The sequence below is a fragment of the Hippoglossus hippoglossus genome, chromosome 18, assembly GCF_009819705.1.
Source record: "Hippoglossus hippoglossus isolate fHipHip1 chromosome 18, fHipHip1.pri, whole genome shotgun sequence".
Taxonomy (NCBI): Eukaryota; Metazoa; Chordata; class Actinopteri; order Pleuronectiformes; family Pleuronectidae; genus Hippoglossus; species Hippoglossus hippoglossus.
The window spans coordinates 14,391,669-14,414,168 of record NC_047168.1 but is presented as its reverse complement, the minus strand read 5'-3'; the positions used below and the strand labels follow the sequence as shown (position 1 = coordinate 14,414,168).

The 22,500-nt window shown below is 46.1% G+C and overlaps 1 protein-coding gene across 4 annotated transcripts in view; it reads left to right on the top strand.

Annotated features, from left to right (window-relative positions):
- nhsl2 (NHS-like 2) overlaps positions 1-22,500 on the top strand; it is a 72,750-nt gene that overhangs the window by 24,246 nt on the left and 26,004 nt on the right. Inside the window, exon 1 of one of the 4 annotated variants that reach the window (XM_034569083.1) lies at positions 2,157-2,480. The exons of 2 other annotated variants lie outside the window; for them this stretch is intronic. In XM_034569083.1, the coding sequence (XP_034424974.1) occupies positions 2,402-2,480 (79 nt within the window). In that variant the 5' untranslated portion in view covers positions 2,157-2,401. Of the gene's footprint in view, positions 1-2,156; positions 2,481-22,500 lie in introns of those variants that run through there. One more of the 4 variants, XM_034569084.1, reaches the window with a different exon arrangement.

Here is a 22,500-nt window from a genome sequence, read left to right as displayed (position 1 = left end):
CAGTACTGTCCGAGTAGAGCCAATGAAAGAGGGGAGGCGAGCGTAGGAAGTGGCGATCGCAAAACAAGCTGCTGTACGAGTGTGTTGGAGGAAAAGGCTCGACGATGCGTGAGTTGACACATGTTTAAATTCTTGCGTCAGAGAGTTATTTATCTTTAAACACAGAGGAACATACTTGTAGAGAGATAACGATCTAAATAAATAATCAATTCTACGTGATTATCACTACTGGAAACAGGCCACTACCTTAATTATTGATCCTTGACAACAACTGCTGTCTTGAGAACCAGACGCCTAACGAGGATTCTGCGGACGTGACGTCTCGTGAGAAATCTGATATTTAAAAAACTGTAAAGCTGTGAGGTGCAGCAGTGAGGAAGAGGAGGAGGAGGAGGTGAAGAGCAGGAGAAGGAGGAGCGAGGAAGGAGCAGATTGAATTTACGATAGCTGCAGCTTCACATGGATCAGAAGAGAGAACAGCTGTGTTCTATATATTGTACGTGTTGTATTTATGTCTTTATGTTGCATGATCGTCCCAGTTCCAGAGGTGCGAAGTCGAAGAGACACAGGAAATAAACCAAAAACCATCAAACTCTCAAGAGAGAAAGTGTGTTTGTGTGTGTGTGTGTGTGTGTGTGTGTGTGTGTGTGTGTGTGTGTGTGTGTGTGTGTGTGTGTGTGTGTGTGTGTGTGTGCGCTTGTTATCTTAGTTCAAACGACACCACTTGTGTGTTTGGCAGCAGGACAACGCGAAAACTACACAACAGATTTCCATGAAACCTTTTGCAACTACCACCAATGTGTGTGTCTGAGATAAAGTGGATTCAGTTTGGAATCAACAGGATGAAGTTGGAGCTGGAGTGTTTGAGTTATTCATCTGTTCGTACAAGTTTTTAAAAGCTCAGTGTCGAAATGTTTTCATCCATTAACATTTGTTTCCAGTGAGAACGAACATTGTGACATTTTCCAGTTAGAGACGTTTTCCACTGATCTGTCTCGAGTAGAAAATGACTCTGAAATCGACCCTCTGTGACCTTGACTCACCTCTGCAGCTGATTCCAGGCATTGGAAACAGACTTCAGCTGTGTGTGTGTGTGTGTGTGTGTGTGTGTGTGTGTGTGTGTGTGCGTGTGTGTGTGTCGCCTGTCGTTTGCCAGATAGATGCATTGACTTGATAAATGGAAGGAGGAAAGGGAGGAGAAGGAAAGGGGGCAAAGGACGTAGGAAAGGAGGAATAAAAGGAGCAGTTAGATGAGTCCTCTCTTCTTCTCATTGTGTATTCTCCCCATTTCTCTCTCTCTCTCTCTCTCTCTCTCTCTCTCTCTCTCTCTCTCACCCTCTCAATCTCAGTCGCTGTGCCGCTCACTTCACTTTCAATTTCTCTCCCTCCGTCTGAACCCACCCAATCTCACCTTCTTCATTTATTCAGCTCTCTGCCTGTCAGTTCACGCTCCTGCCTTCTCTCTCTCCCTCCATCGCTCTCGCTCGTCTGCAGTCTTTCATATGTATAAATGCAGCGTTCTGGATCTTTGTGGTGTCTTATATTCATTCAATCATTTCTTTAATTGGACTTAATCATGTCATTGGGGCGTCCACATACTTTTGGCCATATAGTATATTTCCCTGTGTTTTCTCTCCCCGGCCTCTGATTGGCTGCTTTCTGCCTCCTGACTCTTTATGAATTGAACGGCAGCGGCTGGATGTGACTGGCTGGGAGCCGATCAACACAACGGGTGCTCTCTCTCTCTCTCTCTCTCTCTCTCTCTCTCTCTCTCTCTCTCTCTCTCTCTCTCTCTCTATGTCTCTCTCTCTCTCTCTCTCTCTCTCTCTCTCTCTCTCTCTCTCTCTCTCTCTCAACCACACACACACACAAATCACAAATATACACACATGATCACTGGCAACAACCGAACCTTTCATTGAAACGTGTAGAGGTGCACACACACTCTTTTCACCTCTCTCTCTCGCTATCACACACACACATGCATGCTTACACACACACACACACACACTGACACACACACACACACTGACACCGGCACACAGCCTGCTTTGTCCACAGCTCACGTAGCGCGGTGCACTCAGACGAGCTCTCACACATGCGTAGTGTAGGACACACACACACACACACTCTCTCTCTCTTTCCCATCTTCTGTCACTCACTCTCTCGCTCGACCTCAGCTGCAATCACATGCCGAGCTTCACACACACACACACACACACAGACATGCAGTCACACACTCCGGGTTGCAGTCGGTGATGCTGTGACGCTCTCTCTCCTCAGACACACACACACACACACACTCCGCTCGTCTTGCACGCTCACACACGAGACGCACACACACACCTCGTCCGCCTCAGTCACTCAGTCAGTGTGTGTGTGTTGGTGGAATGAGGCGGTGATGTTTTGGGACAGGAAGAATAGTATGGGCAATTCCCAACGACGGCCCAAAGGACGACACAGACCCAAATCGGCAACAGGTACTTTATCTCTCTATCTCTGTGCATTTGGATTTGTGTCTTCATCGGTTTCTTCATCCCTCCGTCCTTCCATCCGTGCTCCGTTCATTTTCAATCCATCTTTTTCGTTTACGCACACTCACACCTTCGCTGGTCAGATTCTGTCCAGTGCTGGTTTTTCCATCCGTTCGCCCCTGTCTGCATTTTCACTCCTCCGTCAACCCATCTATTCATCCGTATATCCCTCCATCCGTCCCACATGCACTCATAGAGTAAAGCGTTCCAGCTATTGTTGAACTCGCTGATTCATCCTTCCGTCCATCCATCTTTTCCTCGTTGATCTTTCATTCATTCACCCAGCGATCTATCGTCTTCTTCTCCGTCCGATCCATTCTTCTCCTCGTTGATCTCCAGATTTCTCCCTCCACAGTATTTTATAGTGAGGTGTCTCATGTTCATCCATCCATCACCCCTAACTTGTCCAGCCTCCTTTTCTTCATCTTTCTATCGATTATTGTTTCGCGAACAATGTTTCCATCTTTCTTTGGACCCATTGTTCTGTCTATCGATCTGTTTAATCCATTCTTTCATCCAGTCATCTTCCATTTCCACCTCCCCTCCACCCTGAAGCTTTCATATTGAGGTGTCTCACTTCCATGCATCCCTCCATCAGTTCTCCATCCAACTGTGTCATCCATCCATCCAGTCTTCTGTCCATTTGTCCCCAATGTGTCTCCATCCCAAACATCCCTTATTTAATATTTCAAACACACGTTGTTAACCCTCCTATTGCTTCTGTATCTACTCATTGAGTCTTTGTTTTTCATTTTGTGTCCGTTAATCTCACATTTCTTGCCTCTTTCTCATATATATGTCTCATATTCTGGTGTCTCATTTCCATCCGTCCGTCCATCTTCTCCTCCACTCGTCTTCCTCTTCGTCTGAGTTGCCAGGTTTGAATGATCTAGGTCAATTGGTCTTTTGCCTCTTGGCCAGTGACTGAGAGACTGAGAGTGTGTGTGTGTGTGTGTGTGTGTGTGTGTGTGTGTGTGTGTGTGTGTGTGTGTGTGTGTGTGTGTGTGTGTGTGTGTGTTTCTGTGTGTGTGTGTCCCGAGCACTTTTCCTGCTTGTGGTTCACTGCTGCTGCCACTGCTCAGCTGTGTGTGTGTGTGTGTGTGTGTGTGTGTGTGTGTGTGTGTGTGTGTGTGTGTGTGTGTGTGTGTGTGTGTGTGTGTGTGTGTGTGTGTGTAAATAGAAGGTTTTTATGTTTAACGCATTTTGCAACACGCTGCAGTCTCGTGCATGCCTGAGCTTGTGTGTGTGTGTGTCGGAGTGTTTGTGCACAGTTGCTTGGCTGAGCTGCCTCGTCCTGCACGGCTGGATGGGATTACCACCGGGTTCTTTAATTATCTCGGAGGGCGAGCGAGGTAGAGAATGTGTGGAAGAGAAAGAGAGCGAGAGGGGAAGGGAAACGAGGGAGGGAAGCGGAGATGACAGTCCTTGTAAATCTGCCCCTCTTACTCGCTTCCTCGTCGGACGATGAAGGAGAAGAAGATTGGCAGTAAGAGAGAGGGAGGGAATGAGGGGGGTGAGGGTGAGGCAGAAAGAGGGAGGAAGAGGAGGTACGAAGGGGATGGAAAGGGAAAGGAAGAGAGGAAATCAGAGGAAATCAGAGGAAATGCAGAAAATAGGCGGATGAGTGATTTTTGGTGAAGTGGAGGAAGATGAAGGAAGGAGCGGCAGGAGTGAGTGGGGGGGAGGAAGGGAGGGAGGGAGGGAGGGGAAGAGGGGAGGAAGAGGAGGATGATGCATGAAAAACACACACGCACATTGTTTGTGTCATGCTGCAGAGCTGCACAGTGCACACAGTGCCAACCAAGAGTAAATACAACCATATGCTCACTCGTTTTCTCTGTCTACACACACTCTGTGCATATCCCCAGGAGAAGTGTGTGTGTGTGTGTGTGTGTGTGTGTGTGTGTGTGTGTGTGTGTGTGTGTGTGTGTGTGTGTGTGTGTGCAGTGCAGTGCAGCATGTATATACGCTTTAAAGCAGAACGTCAGCCTGCACACACCTGCCACAGTGAAATATTGAGCACAAGACGCTTCCCGACACGTTTGACCTTGACTTTAATCGACGTCCGAAACACATTTATCTCGTTCACACAACAGTGACGGACGCACACTCCTGTCAGCAGCTGCTGCATCACACACCACACATCTGCAGTTTGATACGAGGACTGCACGGCCGGAGGCGAGAGGCAGAACCGCTGCTTCAGGGGCAAAATGAGGAAGTGAGTTTCTCACGTCCTCTCCAGAAAAGACTCAAAACAGCGTAGGAGACATTTACCTGCAGGAAGACGGACGTCATGTGACGTGATGCAGCAGAGCCTCATAGGGAGGACGTCTGATTGGTTAGAAAGTTCATGACTGATGTTCATATTCACAAATTCTTCAAATATCAAGATTGGTTTCTTTTGATCTGCTGCAGGCGCGTGATGGGGATGTGTGAAAGGTGCAGAGAAAAGCCAGGAAGTGGACCTTGAGTTGAGGTGGTTGCTGTGTAACTTTTCAGCCAATGAGGACAAGACGTCTTAGAGGCGCTTTAGAAAATGTGTCAGTTGACCTGAAGCTGTAGGATTTTGTTTGTTAACCCAGAGTTTGACTTTCACACATGCACAACATTTATTTATTCTAGTTTTGAACAGTTTCACAGCATCTTTCTCTCTCTATCTGAAATTTCATGGGAGGAATTAAAGTCACCACGAGTTTTGTGCTTTTTGCAAATTTAACTCTCACACACACACACACACACACACACACACACGCACACACACGCACACACGGGTTGTTGGGTTTTCCATATGATGCCGCTCTCTTCTGCTGCTATGCAACCGTTGTCCTGGTGATCAGTCGATAACTCTTCCATTGTTCCAGTTTTCATACTCAACTTTTCTTCTCCTCTGTCGTTACATGTTGGGTTTTCATTCAGCCGCTCATGCACAAAAGGCACAATCGACCGCACACACTCACACACACTCACACACTGAACGCGTTCATTCATACATTTTCTGATCGATGATGTCATTTTCAGCACAGCCTGCAGCAGGAGGAGAGAGAGAGAGGGAGAGAGGGAAGGAGATAGGGAGCGAGGGAGGGAGAGAAAAGAGGGGTGTGTGTGTAGAGATAATTGGATGGAGGCAAGGAGGAGTAGGATGAGGGTCTAGAGGAAGCAATTGAGAGATCTGAGGCAAGATAGAGGACGAGGAGAAGGAGGGAGGCGTGAGATGTAGAGCGGGAAAGAACGGAGCGAGAGGAGAAGCAGGTGTAGAGAGAGAGAGAGAGAGAGAGAGAGAGAGATGCTGAAAGGGAGGAGAGGAAAAGGAGGAAGAAGAAGGAGGAGAAGAATGTGAGGAGACAGGAAACAGCCCGACAGTCTGTCTGCTGGAGGCTGAGGCTGCTGTTGCCATGGCAACCACACAGGTGATAAAGCAGGTCAATTGAATGCCGATTGGCAATCTGCCAGTGACCAACGTGTGTGTGTGTGTGTGTGTGTGTGTGTGTGTGTGTATGTGTGTGTGTGTGTGCGTGGCCAGCTGATGTCACAGTGGGCGTGTCACTTGTTGCTGATTCGTCAACAGGTATCTTCCAGACTTGATCTCGGTCTTGAACTTGATCCCAGACTTCACTAAACTCGACTGCAGCTCATGTGTCTCCTTCGGCTTGTGTCCCTCATGTTCCTGCGCATCGGAATTAACGGTGCGTCGCTAGAGGAGGATGGAGATAATCAAGAGCAGATGCTGCGTTCAAATGAAGCTGAGGCCGCGAGTTGCATTTAGCACGGGTGGTTAAATACACAATGTGCTCGGGGCTCAGTCCGTCCGAGCTGTGAGAAGCACGTTTAGGAGCCTGGTGCAGTGAATGGTATGTATCTGCCTCGGGCCTTGAGCAGCTCACATGTCCAGGGTGAAGCTGAGCAGGTGAACGCTTCTCGAGATGTGAGGGACAGAGGTTTCGGACTCAGCGTTGAAGTAAATGTAGTGTTGTTATTGTTTTGGTTGCACGGGGACACTGGCCTGTTTGTTGTCTTCACCCTCCGTGTGTCTGTGTTGTCTCATGGGTCTTAAACATGTTGCTTCACCTCAGTTTATCCCTCAGCCGCTCCTCCTCCTCCTCTTCTGCACCGCTGTGCTTTGAATCCAGTTAGCGGAGCCACTGACTGTTAATGGTGACTGTGCAGCTTCTGTGGCGCTGTCAGGACTTTAGTGCCTTGCTGAGAGGAACCTCAGCTCTTGTATTTAAAGGTGGAGGGAGCATTAATCATCCGCGCTCTCTGTGGCTGGAGATCTGCAAACTCAGCCACCTCGCAGCGCCCCGCCAACTTCCCCGACACTTAAGCTGCTGCAGCTTCCAGATATTAGATATTAATAACACTTGTCATTGGCGTTGTTGCCTTAATTCCTCCTGTGTGAGGGCTTTTTTTTTTTTCTCACTCCGACTGCTCTGCACTGGCTCTCGCTCTATTTCTATTGTGTTTGCATGTTTGCAGAGAGGATCAGAGCAGAGAGGCTCGGACCTGTCGGAGGCCTAAACCTCAGTGAATCACCTGATCTGTGCACAGAGCTGATGGCGAGGATCTGCTCAGGTGTTGCACCTATTAACTAAGACTTGTCTGTAAGAGTCCAGTTAAAAAGATCGTACTGTGAAGAGCTTTGACTGGAGAAAGCTCGGTTTGAATACAGACCATGTGGGTGAGGTCGTTACCCTGTGATGTCATAGCTACATGTGTTGTGGTAACCATGGTTACAGGTGCGATAGTCCTGAAACGTTCAAACTTAAAAAATCTACAAAACAGTTTGAAGAATTGATCATATTTGTGTTTCTTATATTTAACATTTAACATTTAAAATTGAAAACAAATCAAACCTGAGAAGGTTTGAGATTTTCAAATTCAATGCAGCTCAGAAAAAGTATGAAAAAATGGAGTAAGAAATAAAGTAAGAATAGAAACAGAAATACTAATATTCAATACTAGGGCTCATTCCCTTAAATCCAGATTCTACATGTTCATAACATTTTAACTTTGATGACTGTGTTACTCTCGCTCGTTCATATACACGTATGTGCATGTACACAAACACAATGTGTGTGTGTGTGTGTGTGTGTGTGTGTGTGTGTGTGTGTGTGTGTGTGTGTGTGTGTGTGTGTGTGTGTGTGTGTGTGTGTGTGTGTGTGTGTGTGTGTGTGTGTGTGTGTGTGTTGTGGGTCCCTCGCGTCACCTCCAGTGTTTTCAGGAAGTCACTGTTGAGCCGAGGAAGGAAAAGAGTCGAGCTGCAGCGACAATGCTGGGAGGGAGGGAGGGAATATCTGAATCCAGATATCGGTTGTATTTAGTATTTCAATGCTGTGTTACTGAGGAGAACAATAAGTACAGAAAATATAAAAACACAACCATAACTTAATAAACTAACTTAATAAAAAGCCCAAAACTCCACACAGGTTTTTCATATTATTACTTTCCACAATATCGGCAGCGAAACATTGTGGTTGTGAGAAGTTTGGTGTGAATATACGTTTTTATTTATTTGGGAACAGTTAATTGAATTAAAATTAAAATTCCTTTATTGTCATTGCACAGAACACAAGACGCTTTAACAGAGGATAAAAAGTCAACACATACAAATATTATATACATGCAAACAGTGAGGGAGGACTTGAAGTATCAATCATATCGATCGGCCCTGAGGATAAACTGTAATCTGTGCACGAAGCATGTGAACTTTTCTTTCTTTTCCGTCCGTCTCATCACTTCCAAACGCTCAGATCTGTACGTTCCTTTAACGAGAGGTGGAGGAGAGAGGGGAAGGAGGTGGGGAGGTGTTAGGAGGGAGAGGAAGAGGAAAGAACTGGGAAGTCACACCAGCTTCCTCCCTTTCTCTCCTCTCACACCAGGAGAGAAAAGCGTTTCTTGCCTTCCATTCTTTCCCTCCATATCTTTTTTCCCCCCTCTCTCATTCCTGCTCGTGGCCACAGCCTGAATGAGTCACTGGGTTTACCTCCGTCGGCGGCTGGCCTCTCCTCCTCCTCCCCCTCTTTCCCCTCTCCTCTTCTCCCTCCCAGTTTACATGTGTGTGATAGTTTCTGTGCCGGGCGAGAGTTTGGTTTACTTGTGAGGACATGGAGTTTTTCTGGGCCAGGACAGGTAAGACACTCTGAGAGAATATGCTTTTATTTGTATTCGTGGTTTCCTGGAGTGCAAGCGGGGGATTCCTGTGGAGGGACTGGGGGTTTAGAGGAGTCGGAGCAGGGAGCCGAGTGGTACAGGAACCAAGAGGACAGCTTCTTCTCACGATAAGAAAAAACTCAGGAATGTTCCACTTGACGTGAGTCAGGGTAACGTGACCACGTAGCATGTGTTCATATTTACATCATGTATGACGCTTTACATGCAGCTGCAGCGACACGGGTTTTATCGGTCATGGCTTTTGTGTTTTTTAACATATAACGATGCAGCTTCTAGGATCTGAATGTGTGTGTCTTGAGGTTTGGGACGAAACTTGTGACAGTTTTGCAAAACAGGAGCATTTCCCAGGTTGTTAGAAACAGAAATCCATGAAAAAACATTCAATATAAAGAAAACAACAGAGAAAAGAACCTTTTTAATCTTATTTTTGGAAGAAAACTTCTGTTTAATGTAGAAAACTTCAAGAGACAACTTTAAATAGTGTTAAAGATCAATAAGGTTTCTTTTGTTTATATTGTATTATGGAATAATCCAAAGTATTATATTAACTCTTATCTGATTTGAATATAAAGTTATAGAACTTTATGTGACAACTTTAAAATGGGTTGATGTTCAGTGTTTCCTTTTTTTATTATGGAAAAATCCACAGTGTTATTTTCCAACTTCTCATGATGGTTTTTTTTATGACTGAACCAACGGAAATATTCCAGATGTCCACATGTATGTTATTTTCTACATGTTTCCCCAATTTAAATATGATATATTTCATATTTGTGGAAACTGTGGGATCAAAATACAGTCGTGTGAGTTTATCATGACTGCAACACAAAGATATGTGAAGGAAAAACAGAGCAAATCTCAGCACGATAAAATCCGTGGTCATGGTTTTGTTTGCGTGACGCGCGAACTCACACGAGACAGACACACAACTCAGTCTGTGGTCGTGTGTGCGAGTGTGTGTTTGTGTGTGTCGCCGCCTCTGAAGGGATCTTTGCGCTTCGCTCGTCTCTAAAAGTCTTCACACAAGGACGTGACGGGGCCACAAGGTCAAACGAGGTCACACACACACACACACACACACACACACACACACACACACACACACACACACACACACACACACACACACACACACTAACACAGACACACACATTTGACTGTGTTGCTGAAAGTGCATTTTGACTCTGGCTCGGTCCCATTGTGGTTTTGTGCTTGGCTACAATATGGTTTCCAATAAAGCAATTATTATAAAATCCAATACACACACACACACACACACACAAATGAAAACACACACAGCTGAGGTTTTCAACATTTTACACTCTAGTATGGAAACACACACACACACACACACACACACACACACACACACACACACACACACACACACACACACACACACACACACACAGTAGGGACTTCACTCATCACCATCTCCCTCCCTCTCTCTCTCTCTCTCTCTCTCTCTCTCTCTCTCTCTCTCTCTCTCTCTCTCCCTCCGGTGCCAAATTAAATATGAAAGAGAGAAATGAAAGCAAGAAGAAGAAGAGAAGTGGTTGAATCTTTATTCAGATGAGATGCTCAACTCGAGTGTTGGATCAGACCGCTGATGGCTGGAGTGACATCATGTGTGAGTCTGGGGAGCGAGACAGACGGGGTGAGGAGTGGCGCAAGAAAAGGAGGTGAAGAAGAAGAAGAAGAAGAAGAAGAAGAAGAAGAGGGAGTGTTGTGGTCACGAGTCTCAGCTGTCAATCTTGACGTTTTGTTTCATTTTCAAATAACAAATTTAAACCAAACTTATCAGACACATCAGTGTGATCAGAACAACTCATGTCGTCTCTGAAGCCGGAAAGGAAACATTAAGATTCTCAGTCCTGATTGAGTTTCTGTTTTTTAACAGAGTTAAAGAAAGATGGAAACAGGAGGTGGTTTGTTGTCAGGGAAAACGATGATAGAGGGCAGGTGTAATACAGTTTGTGTTGCAGTGTGTGTGTCTGTGTGTGTGTGTCTGTGTGTGTGTGTGTGTGTGTGCGTGTTCATGTGAGTGTGTGGGTTGGTGGGTCTAAATCAAATGAGCGTGTAAATTATGGCTTTGACCTGTGAGTGACTTTCCCTTGAGCATTTGTGCTCCATATCTGTGTGTGTGTGTGTGTGTGTCTGTGTGTGTGTGTGTGTGTGCTCTTTATTTGTCCTCTCGCCTTCGCCAGCCACATCTTCTCGTCCTCAGTCCAACTGTGTCTTCCTCCTGTTTTTATTTGTGTCGTTGCTGTAGCAGCGATGTTTCAATGAGAGTCAGAATCATAGACTGTAAACAAAGATGGCCGACGTGTCGACTCTTACTCTCACTCTCCGGATATGAAGCCACAACATCCTGGATGCGAACGCTGCCATCGTGCGTTGATTACGTTATTCAGCATCTGGTCCAGACACATGTTCCACTGAGTCAGGCTCAGCTGTCAATCATGACGTCTCACCCTGTGTTTATGTCGTCAAGTAACTAAAAACCAAACTTGAAACATGAAAACTTGAACAAACATCAGTGTGATAACAACGACCTAAAATGTCTATTGTCAGAATTGTGTTATATAAAGTTATTATTATATTATATAGCAAGCTAGAGGTAGCTGTAGTTAGCCTGACTTAGCCCGAGTGTTGGACTTGTGGAAACAGCTGGTCGGGTTCCAGGTCGCCGCAGGTCACTGGCTTTCGTCTGTGTCGTCTACGTTGATTCCACTTGTTCGTCTGGTGAAAAGGAAGAAATAACAGGAAATAAATAAAGTGCTGTTTCCTGTCAAATTCTCCTCCGAGACAAAGGCTCCTGGAAGTGACCGGGAGAGCACAGCCCTGCAGGGACAGTGTACAGTGTGTGTGTGTGTGTGTGTGTGTGTGTGTGTGTGTGCACGTGAGCCAGCGGTGACGCAGGGGTTGGTCTGCGCTGCGTCAACCCACCAGACGTGCACACGCTCTGACACAGTGTGGGAATCAGCCCGTAAACGAGAGGCAGCATGAAGAGGGAGAGCATTCTTCACGAGCGACGACGCTGTGGGACGCGAGTCGCAGCGGGGGGGGGGGGGAGCCGCTATCGCTCGTCTGGTGCCAGTGGGGCTTGTAGTTTGCTGTCAGACAAGGTTAGCGCTATCAAAGCAGACTGGAACTACAGGAAGTGGTGCCAAAACAAATGGGAGGGTCTGGCAGCTGGTGATAAGGTTCCTCTCGGGGGGGGGGGGGTTGAGTCCAGGCTGACAGATGCCGAATGTCAAAGTCAGCCAGACAGGAAGTGCAGGTCTGGATCTGGAGCTCCACAGGCTGCGGAATTATTGTTATTGTAACAACTCATGCAACTGATATCTGCAGGAAATATGGCAGAGACATCAGTGACATCAGTGTGTGGTGCTGGGAGGATTTCTTTTATGAAATTGTTTGTTTAGACACAGATATGAATAATATAAAGTAAATGAATATCATGTTTCCTGAATAGTCTTGAAGTGCATGTCCAATTTTCACTCTTTTTGCTCCATTTTGGTCTCCACCTGCTCCGGTTTCTCTCTTTTCGCCAGCTACTCGCTATTTGATGACGTTCTGCTTTTTGGCGCCGCACATGTCGTGTACAGTGGGTTCATCGGAGCTGTGGCTGGAAACAGTGACATGAGGAATGTGGGAGGAAACATTAAACAGCCCATCATGTCTCTGTCGGAGCGACCGACTCGTCCTGGCTGCTGCAGTTTCCATCATGAAACATTAAAAGCACCACGAGTGTTGTTCAGCATGAAATGTTAAAGCGACACTGTGTATCGTGGTCGCGTGGCGTTAAAGAATCTCGGCAGACTGCGGCGACCGCCGGCCGCGTCTCGTGTTTCCTTGATGTGTCGTGTTGCGTTTAGGACAAACTGTCTCCGTGGCAAACCTGTGGATCCTGGAGTCGTCATTTTCTGTCTCTTTAAAGTTTCATCTTGAGCAGCAGGCTTCAGTTTACACCTGGATCCGTGTTGACAGATGTTCTGCTCCGAGTGTGTGTGTGTGTGTGTGTGTGTGTGTGTGTGTGTGTGTGTGTGTGTGTGTGTGTGTGTGTGTGTGTTCAGTACACCTTGGACCATCTGTGTACATCAGCAGGGAGTGTGTATCTGCTGCAGTGTTAGTGTGTGTGAGGAAAAGTGACAAAGGAAGACTGATGGACTACAGCAGGATGAGTGTGCACTGACCTCCGCTGATGGGGTCAAAAGGTCACGGAGAGCGACCTTGGCGGGGAAAAGACGTGATGGGGTGTGTCTGTGTGAGCGCACTGTCGACCTTGTAGGGCCTGTGACATCACTTCCTGTCTGTTTGCTGCTGTATTTCCCCTGAGACACATACGACACATCCACAGAAATACAAACTCTCCCTCTGTTGCTAATGTACACACACACACACACACACACACACACACACACACACACACACACACACACACACACACACACACACACACACACACACACACTTCCTGACCTCTGCTGCTGAAGCTGCTGAGTCAGTCTTGTGGTCTCAGCCCACTGATATCTGCAGTGTGTCTGCGTGTTATCAATCACTGTGATAAATAATCAGTGACTGTGTGTGTAGAGGTGTGTGTGTGTGTGTGTGTAGAGGTGTGTGTGTGTGTGTGTCTGTGTGTGTGTGTGTGTGTGCAGGGTGCTTGGTGTCTGAATTCACAGCCTCAGTGTGAAACGTACCACGTCGTCCATCACAACAATCTGAGCCCGAGTAAGTGTTGAAGTAACAGAGCAGCTGAGGTGTGACTTCAGGTCTAATGGAAATATCAGGTTATTTCTGTTTCCTGCTCACACCAGCTTTTCTTTTTTCAAAGTACACAATTATTCTTCATATTAGGATAAAGGGTAAAAGCAAAAGGCTCCTCAGCAAAACTACTCTAATAGAAACGAGGACAAACGACCTTTGAGAGTAAAATGGTGCGAGTGCTTTTGTAAAAGAAGCAGAAAAAGTCACTTTAGTAAAAAGTTGTGTCGCGTGTTTGATGCAAAGTTTATTCTAGAAGTTGCATTATTACCTGCATAATTATGAACTTTTGACCTATCGTATGTTCCTCTTCAGCAGATGCAAATGTTCCAGATGCAAACAGCTGCAGTGTGGTACTTCTCGTTCATACATGAAACAGTACATGTTCAAATGTTGTATCAGTATCAAGTTTAAATCACCATAAACCAAAGTTTACCTTTCCTCAGTTTCTGTGCCGTAAATCAGTCTCGTCCATTCGAAGCCAAAAAAACATCCTGAAGCCTAAATGAATCTTTCCTAGTGAGTCGGTGGAGTCAGAGAGACGGGGCCCAGATGTGTTGTCTTAAAGTGTAAAATGTTTAGTTGAGAGGCCTCCGGGCTTAATGGTGATCATCTCGTTTGTTCATGCTAATCACGGCCGAGCCGCTGCATTAACGTGTTACTAATTTGTTGTTGTAAAACACTCACGCAGTTTACTGGCCTGCGAGGCGGGAAGTATCCGCCGCTGACCTCATTCTGACTTACACCACGGGAGCTTATCGGAGAAAGGAGAGTTTTAAGGAGATCTGAGGGGATTTTGTAGTTTCCGAGACGAGTACAAATTAAGATAAAGCTCATATTTGGGCTGCAGAGGCTGAAGTCACACAGAGTCGGATGCTCGTGTGCAGCCGGCGGATCGGGAATCCTTCTGAGGAAAAGAGCACGTTAACTTTAACTGGCTGAAATCACGGTCTTCCTCTTTGAAGAAGGGTCGTGCATGTGACTGGAGCTCGGCAGCATTCTCTCACACACACGACTCATGTACTGGCAGCAGGACTGATGAGATCATTGGGTTTTACACTTCCCTGTCGTATCAGCACGTCGAACCGGTTTCTATCTGTCTGTGTTTGGAGTCTCTGTTCGTGCAGAGATGTTGTCCACGTGTGGAATACACAAGAGGCTGATTTGCATTTATATAGTTGCACTTTTTCCCTCCAGGGAGCAGCTGAGTCAGAGTGCATCCATTAAATACTTCCCCCCTCCTGCCTTGCTCAAGGGAATAGCAGCTGCCGAGTGAGGACTCTATGCTTCCTGTCGTCAACCTGCGACAGTTGTTTGTTTCTGCTGGGATTCAGAGGCCTGCAGCTTGTGCTCAAACCTGGTGAAAGGAATATATTTATCTGTATTTATTTATTCATAGGTTGATAGATTTTGTTTTTCTCTGCATGAAAATCAGTTTAGTGCTCGGACCTGAAACCACAACATGGACAAGTGTGGCTTCAGTATTTGAGAAACCAGTGGTGGATCTAAATGTCACATCTGAGATCTTCTGTCTCTAATTTGTGACATTAAAAACTATTAATATAAAAAGACAGCTACTGTACTTTTCATACATTTAACTTTTCCAACAAAATAACCAGGGAATAGATGAAAATACACATTTTCAAACACATACACACACACGCGTCATTTACCTGAGTGTGTGACTGAAATGCTTAGTAATTCATGCAGTGTATGTGCACCTGGTTGTGTGTGTGTGTGTGTGTGTGTGTGTCTGTGTGTGTGTGTGTGTGTGTGTATCACTGCTGTATCACTGCCAGGCTGATTCGGCTGTATCCATGGTAACCGTTTGGCATAATAGGAGCAGTCAGTGTGAATTGTCACTGATTAATTCCAAAAATATAGATATCGTCTCCATGTGGTGGGTTTTGGTGACAAAGCCTTTGTGTGTGTGTGTGTGTGTCTGTGTGTGTGTGTGTGTCTGTGTGTGTGTGTGTGTGTCTGTGTGTGTCTGTGTGTGTGTGTGTGATGAGTCATGTTAAATATCTGCTTGTTCGACTAACCATCATAATCAAAGTGACGCAAATCTCTGCGTCAGTAATTAGCATAAAATTGGATCTTTGCTCCTGTTAGCAAACATGGCTGAACACATGCAGCTCCTCAATTAGGCCCCGACACACACACACAGACACACACAGACACACACAGACACACACACACACACACACTCACCATATATACAATATACTGTATATACACAGGCACCTTCAATACACCATGACTCCACATTCTTCATTGTTCCCCATTGTGTGTGTGTGTGTGTGTGTGTGTGTGTGTGTGTGTGTGTGTGTGTGTGTGTGTGTGTGTGTGTGTCTGTGTGTGTGTGTGTGTGACATGTGAGAAACGATACAGGAAGAGATGAGAGGACGGGAAGGTCTGAGGAATAAGTGAGAGATGAGTAAAAGGAAAAGTGGAAAGACGGAACTCCGTGATTCAGGAAATAAGGAGTGAAATCAGGCGACACACACGGACGGAGAGAGGAAGGAAGAGGGAGAGTGATTTAAAGAACGAGGGAGGAGGAGGATAGACGAGTGAAAGGAGGAAGGGAGGGAGGGAGGGAGGAAGGGAGGGAGGGAGGGAGGGAGAGAGAGGATGAATTGTGGCTCATGTCACTATAAATTACTTCCAGGGTCTAATCACTGCAGACGGCCAGGTCTCACTGTAGAGCTGAGGGGAATAGACACCCTCTTAGTGTGTGTGTCTGTGTGTGTGTGTGTGTGTGTGTGTGTGTGTGTGTGTGTGTGTGTGTGTGTGTGTGTGTGTGTGTGTGTGTGTGTGTGTGTGTGTGTGTGGATTTAGGAGCTCTATTTGTGTGATTGCGTTTGTATTTGATTCCAGAGACACACTCGTCCTTTAATAAAGTGTCTCTGAGGTTCAGCGTGAAGACGTCTGACGTGAATGATTTATTGTTAAAGATCTTTTAAACCGTCTCATTGTGTTTTCTTGTATTGACTCAAACTAACACAACTGTGACACAGACCTGTGCAGACAGAGTCACATCCTGAAAACACTTCACCCTGAATGACCAGGTTTTCCACTTCGGGTTTTTGATGCAGCTTCGAGTCTGTGATCCAGAGTAATTTGACCTTTTTTACCGTATTTAAGTACATTTTTTAAATGATGATATAATTATATTAACTTTCTTAATATAGCACCTTTCAAAACAGCCGTTACAAAGTGCTTCACAGGGACAACAAATAAAAACGAGAGTTCAAAAGCATCAGAGAGGGAAACTAACACAATGTCATTTGAAATCAAAGACACAAAACTGTACAATACAAAATCTAAATTCAAAGACAGCAGATACAATAATAAAACAAAAGAAAAGGAAAAAAGAAACACACAGTACTTCACTTAATCAGATTATTTATCTTAATTATAATTAATTAACATGACAACGTGTTTTCAGAAGCATCATCTCTCGTAAATCTCATAGATAATTGAGTTCCCTGTCTGTGTTTTATACCTGCTTCTCCTGCAGAGGGCAGCACTGAGCTATGACGAGAGCTCAGGCTGCAGCAGTCAGGGGCTGCACATGCACGCACACACACACACACGCCCAGAGACACACACATGCACACGTCCTCTGTGAATCACATGCACGACCATCATGTTGTTTGGGCAGAGCTTCCTTAAAAATCTCAGATATCGTCATCGGCCACAGCTTGGACTCACACAGACACGCACACACACACTCACACACACACACACACACACACACACACACACACACACACCCTCCCCATCTTCCTACACAAGGTCATTGTGGAACATGTCCACTCTGTTGTCTCCATATTTCAAAAAGACGTGTCCTACACCTCATGCACAGTTTAAAGTTAACGAGCACTCGGGGGGAAAATGTACTTTTTTTTTTTTGTTGACCAGTAGAAACATTTTTATTTCCCTCTCTCTTGTCTGAATTGTCAAAGGAGCGATGTCCCGATGCAGTAGTCCCTCAGGGGACAATGTCCAGACTCTAAAGTGTCCACAGCCGGTAGAAGACGGTAAACACCAGGAACCTTTGCCCCCAAACACTGATTGATTACAAAAAGATTTATAATCAGATGAATTCATACTGATAGTGATTCAGTCGCGTCCTGACTTGACCCGCGTCCTCATTGGTCCGTCGGAGCAGTGACTAACCCCCCCCCGGCTTCCTGTGTACCTTTTCCTGCCACAACACCTCTGATTCACACTCAGCTAATTGCTCATTTAGCCCACAGGGAGAGTGGGCCGCTCTGTGGGCGCTGTCACGAAAAGTGGTACGACTTTAATTTTTTCCGCGGCGTGACTCAGGTTGGGTTTGGCAGCGTGCAAAGGTCGTTCTGGCCGGTTTGGTGTCGCTCATCCTGCCACGAGACCGTTCACGGGACTCAGTGGTGGAACCGGTATGATTTGTTTTCGTCAGACATTTTCTCCTGTTGTCACTCGACTATAAGCTCTGCTGCTTTATTACCTTTACAGCAGAGAGACTCAGAGGTCAGTCGTATTATCTCCTGCGACCGTTGCTGAGTAACAACAAAGGTCAGAGCGGATAACGCCGGCGCTCAGGACGCCTGCTTCATTTCGATAACGACACCCAGAAGCATCACAAATGCTCGGTTTGGGTCTCAGTGCCGACGGTAAATCTGGTTTACTGCACAGCCTTTAATGACTGGGAGAAAACACAAGGCCGACACACACACACACTCACACTCACACTCACACACAAAGACACACACTTTGATTTAGCCAGGCTTTTCGATGTGCTGTGACAGAGTTTAATTTAAGGACGGACATAAACGAGTCTCTGCCGAGCACCGAGCTAATACCTGTCATTCACCAAACACAAACACAAACACACACACACACACACACACACACACACACACACACACACACACTCACTACATTTCCTCACGAGTGTGTGAAAGATACACAGATGTATTTTTATCACGCGCACAGGAGATCTGTGCCAGTATGTGGGCGCAAAATGTTATAATATGATGGATGGATAACTTGTGTTTACCCATTCATCTTGTGTGTGTGTGTGTGTGTGTGTGTGTGTTTGTGTGTCCGGTGATAACAGCTTGTCTAAATCTGTGTCGTCCCCGCTCACACTCCGACGCACACAGAGGGGAATGAATTAGTAATAGGCCTCACAGAGAAATAACGGCACACAACACCTCGCTAATGCATCTGTCTTTGGAATATGTGTGTGTGTGTGTCAGTGTGTTGTGGGTGTGTTGTGAAACGTTTTGTCTATTTTTATGCATTTGTAGGTGGGTGCATGTGTGTTGTACCAGGGTTCAAGCACCAGTAAATACTGGACCAAACCCAGTCTATAACCCCAGTACATACTGGTAAAACCACCACAGTGCAATATAGACCGTCAACTTTTTCTGGCCTGACTGTGTCGCAGCAGTTGTGTGTATTCCTGAGGACGTGTGTGTGTCTCTCTGTTGTGCGACTGGCTGCAGTAGAAGTATCACCCGGGTGTTTTCTGCGTGTCAGCTGGAATCCTCTCTGATCTCCTCCGTCTCTTCCTCTCTTGGTGAATGAAGGAGGAGGTCAGTGGGTGCGCGCTCCTCGCAGCAGCAGGTTAAAGTTTGTCACCAACAGCAGCAGCAGCAGTGATTCATGCTTCACCCTGTTTGCACACGCGGGCGCTGGTGGTGCAGGGCCGCTGCCACATGCAGATACTCTGGAGCTCCAGGAGGTCTTAGAGGAGGAGCAGGGTACCGGGTGCAGGAGAACTGGGTGGAGCGGCAGGAGGCGGGACGTGACGCTCTGCTTTTTCTCTACAGCACATCCACACCTGAGCTGGTTCCTTTCACCAAAAGCTCTTGAACTGTGTCTTCGTCTTCTTCGTGTGTCTGGCTCCTTGTTTCACCGACGAGTTCGAGGCCTCTGATATTTACAGAGATTAATGACTTGTCCTCATTTTAGCTGCAGTCAACGTTTATTTTACAATCATTTTAATCTGCGTCTGTTGCGCTGACATAATATTTAGATATATATTCACCGGCTGCATACCCTTTCAGAGGCTTCACTGCTTTTGGCGAAGCAGCAGAAAATTATGTGAGCAATTACTGGAAGTGGGGTGTGTCCCAGCTAATGTGATGTAACGAACACAGAGGGAGTTTGAAAAGCGTCTGTGGACACAAATCGATGACTGTAAATAAAGATGAATGTCGAGGTTTCCGAGTCCTCCCTCTCTACAAGAGTGAAGCCAAAGTATCACGGATACGAACGCTGCCATCTTGTGGTGCTGACGTTGTTTATAGCCAGTAGTGACGGTGTAGCGGAGCCGCAGCATCAAGGTCCAGCCGATAAACACACACGCAACAAATCCCCTTTTTATAGCAGCAATAAACCCAAACTGATAAGAAACCTGAACTAACACCAGTGGGATGAGGACATTTTATATCCGTGCAATATGGAGGACGCCTGGGTTTATGACCTATGCTGCGGCCAGCCCCCAGGGGGCGATCCAGATGTTTGGGCCTTTAGGGAACTGTCATGTCGGCCATATAGAGTCGATGATACAAACAAGTCAGAGACGGGTTTCGTGCTTCAAACTTAAAATTAATAAACAATAAAACCACATTTTCCTTTAAATTAATTAAACTAAACAAATAAAAATCCTGATCATCTACCTTCATGTAGCATTTAGCCGTTTAGTTAACCGCTGTGATTATAAATGTGTGAAACATCCTGTCCCTGGAATCCATTTCTCTACACAGCCGTCTTTTCCCTTCCCTCAACTCTGGAGTTTCTTCTCTTCCCTAAATCTGCCCAGTGATGCCCAGAGGCTTGTGTCTCTCCTCCGTCCAATCCCTCCATCCTCTTTCCTTTTCCGTGTCACCGTGGTTACATAAGGGAGGAAGGGAAGGAAAACACGGGAGTGACATCCGTGGAGACTGGGTTCGACTCGCCGCTCGGCCGTTAATCAACAATTAACCTCACAGGAAAACGAGATTCCCCTCAAGACTCCGGCTTGACTTGTAGAAACAATCTGTGCCGTCAGAGAGCCGGGGTCAGATCCTCAGATCCAACGCAACCAAATCACAATTTAAAAAACAGCAATAATTACTATGACTTTATCCTTCATCACTTTAATACAGGATCAAACCAGTGCAATGAAGAACCCTGATATCCTCAAAGCAAGATTTAGGTTGTAGTGGTTTATATATTAGGTGTAGTATTGTTTCTTTTTTACTGTTTTCTTGAAATAAATAAAATATTATTCTGAGATGAATCCAGGAAGATATCCCCCACAGCTGTTTGTCATTTTGGACTATTTATATCATAGACCGTCCCTAAAGATGGCTGACGTTTCTCCACTGCCTCCACGCGTACAAATACGAAGCCAAAATGTCTTGGAAACAGGCGCCGCCATCTTTAGACTTTGGCATCATCCGGAGCCAGAGCCTCGAGGCAGTGCTCCTGGTTTTTAAAGCCTTCAGTCCTGAGACAATCCTCTAATGTGTTTTATCTGTCACAGCAGGTGGTGGAACAACACAGACACTTCCACAGTCCACAGGCTGGTGGTTTTATGTCTGTTTGACCAATAACGCTGTTTGACAATCCAGCTCTGCGACACTTCCCTGCTGCTTCTAAATCCACTCGAGCGATGCAGCGTTGCTCTGCAGAAGAGTTTGTGTGTCTTGGGCGTGAACCTCAGTCCTCAGAGGCCCCTCGTCTGTGCAGAACCTCGTTAGGAGGCTCGATGACGAGTCCTCGCCGTGTCGATGTGCGGCGAGAACAGGGAGAACTCCTCAGTCACAGCGAGTCGCAGGTAGTTAACGCTCCCTCCGTCTCCTTCTTCCTCTCCGTTGTGTATTTACAGTCTTTTCGTGCCACATTGTCAGAAGCTCCTGAGGCTCGTGTGACTGAATGTGAAACTCACACACACACACACACACACACACACACACACACACACACACACACACACACACACACACACACACACACACACATGCTCCACCCACGCTACATCACATATTTAACTTAAAGTCCCTCATCTTCAAAAAAGCTTCATGTGCTTCCATCTCCCAACCATGTTACAGAATATGGTTCTGATGCAAGTGCTTTCAAAAGGTTGAAAGGATTATACTTTTCTGATTATATAAAAATCGAGGTAGTTCCAACAAGGCAATCCAAGAAGAGAGACAGGTGCTGTTTCAGTTGAACCGATGCAGTACTGGTACCAACGCGTTTGATTTAATTAGGTGGGTAATGTTAGGAGACAGTTTCCCCTCATACCTCCTCGCCCTGATCCCTCCTTCCTCCCTCTCCTGCCTCTGTCTTTCCTCCTTCCTAGGAGACATTTGTTGTAAATGATTCTGACGTGATTTGGTTCTGAAAACCATAAATTTTTGATGTTTTGCATACAGCACATGAACATGAATTCACAACAAGCACATTGCAGTGGGTGTTTTTTGTGTTAAAGTTTGTTTCCCCTGCGTGAAACACTGAAAAATGGCAGTTTGTCGGGTGGGTGGGTGGGGGGGGGGATTAGGATCCGCTGCGTGAGCCTCGACTTCAAACTTAAGTTCCTCTAATGGGATATTTAGCTTCCAGCGAGTTCCACAGCACCAAACACACACCCAGCAGCTTTTAGAGAGAGACAATGCACGAGAGGAAGAGAGGAAGACGAAGCTGAGAATGTATTTAAGGCTCCAAATTGAGGAATCAGGAAAACACGACTCCGTGGTGAGAGTGTGCGTCTCTCCTGCAGTACGTTACAAATCAATGCGTGATCGCCTTAGTTCCCGTCAGCGCAGCCGAATGCTAACTGACGTGCACTTCTGTATCGGGGGAACAGTGGCTCTCTCTGGTGGGACTCGATTGTGTGAAAGCAGCTTAGGAAGCCGGTGGCTGCGAGGGATGAAATTGTGATCCCGTACAGTACGGTGGGTTTTTTATTGTGAGCGGCGACGGCTGCTTCACAGCAAACAAGACGCGATTCACGTCGGAACCGAGAGTTCTTTCAAAATTCAAA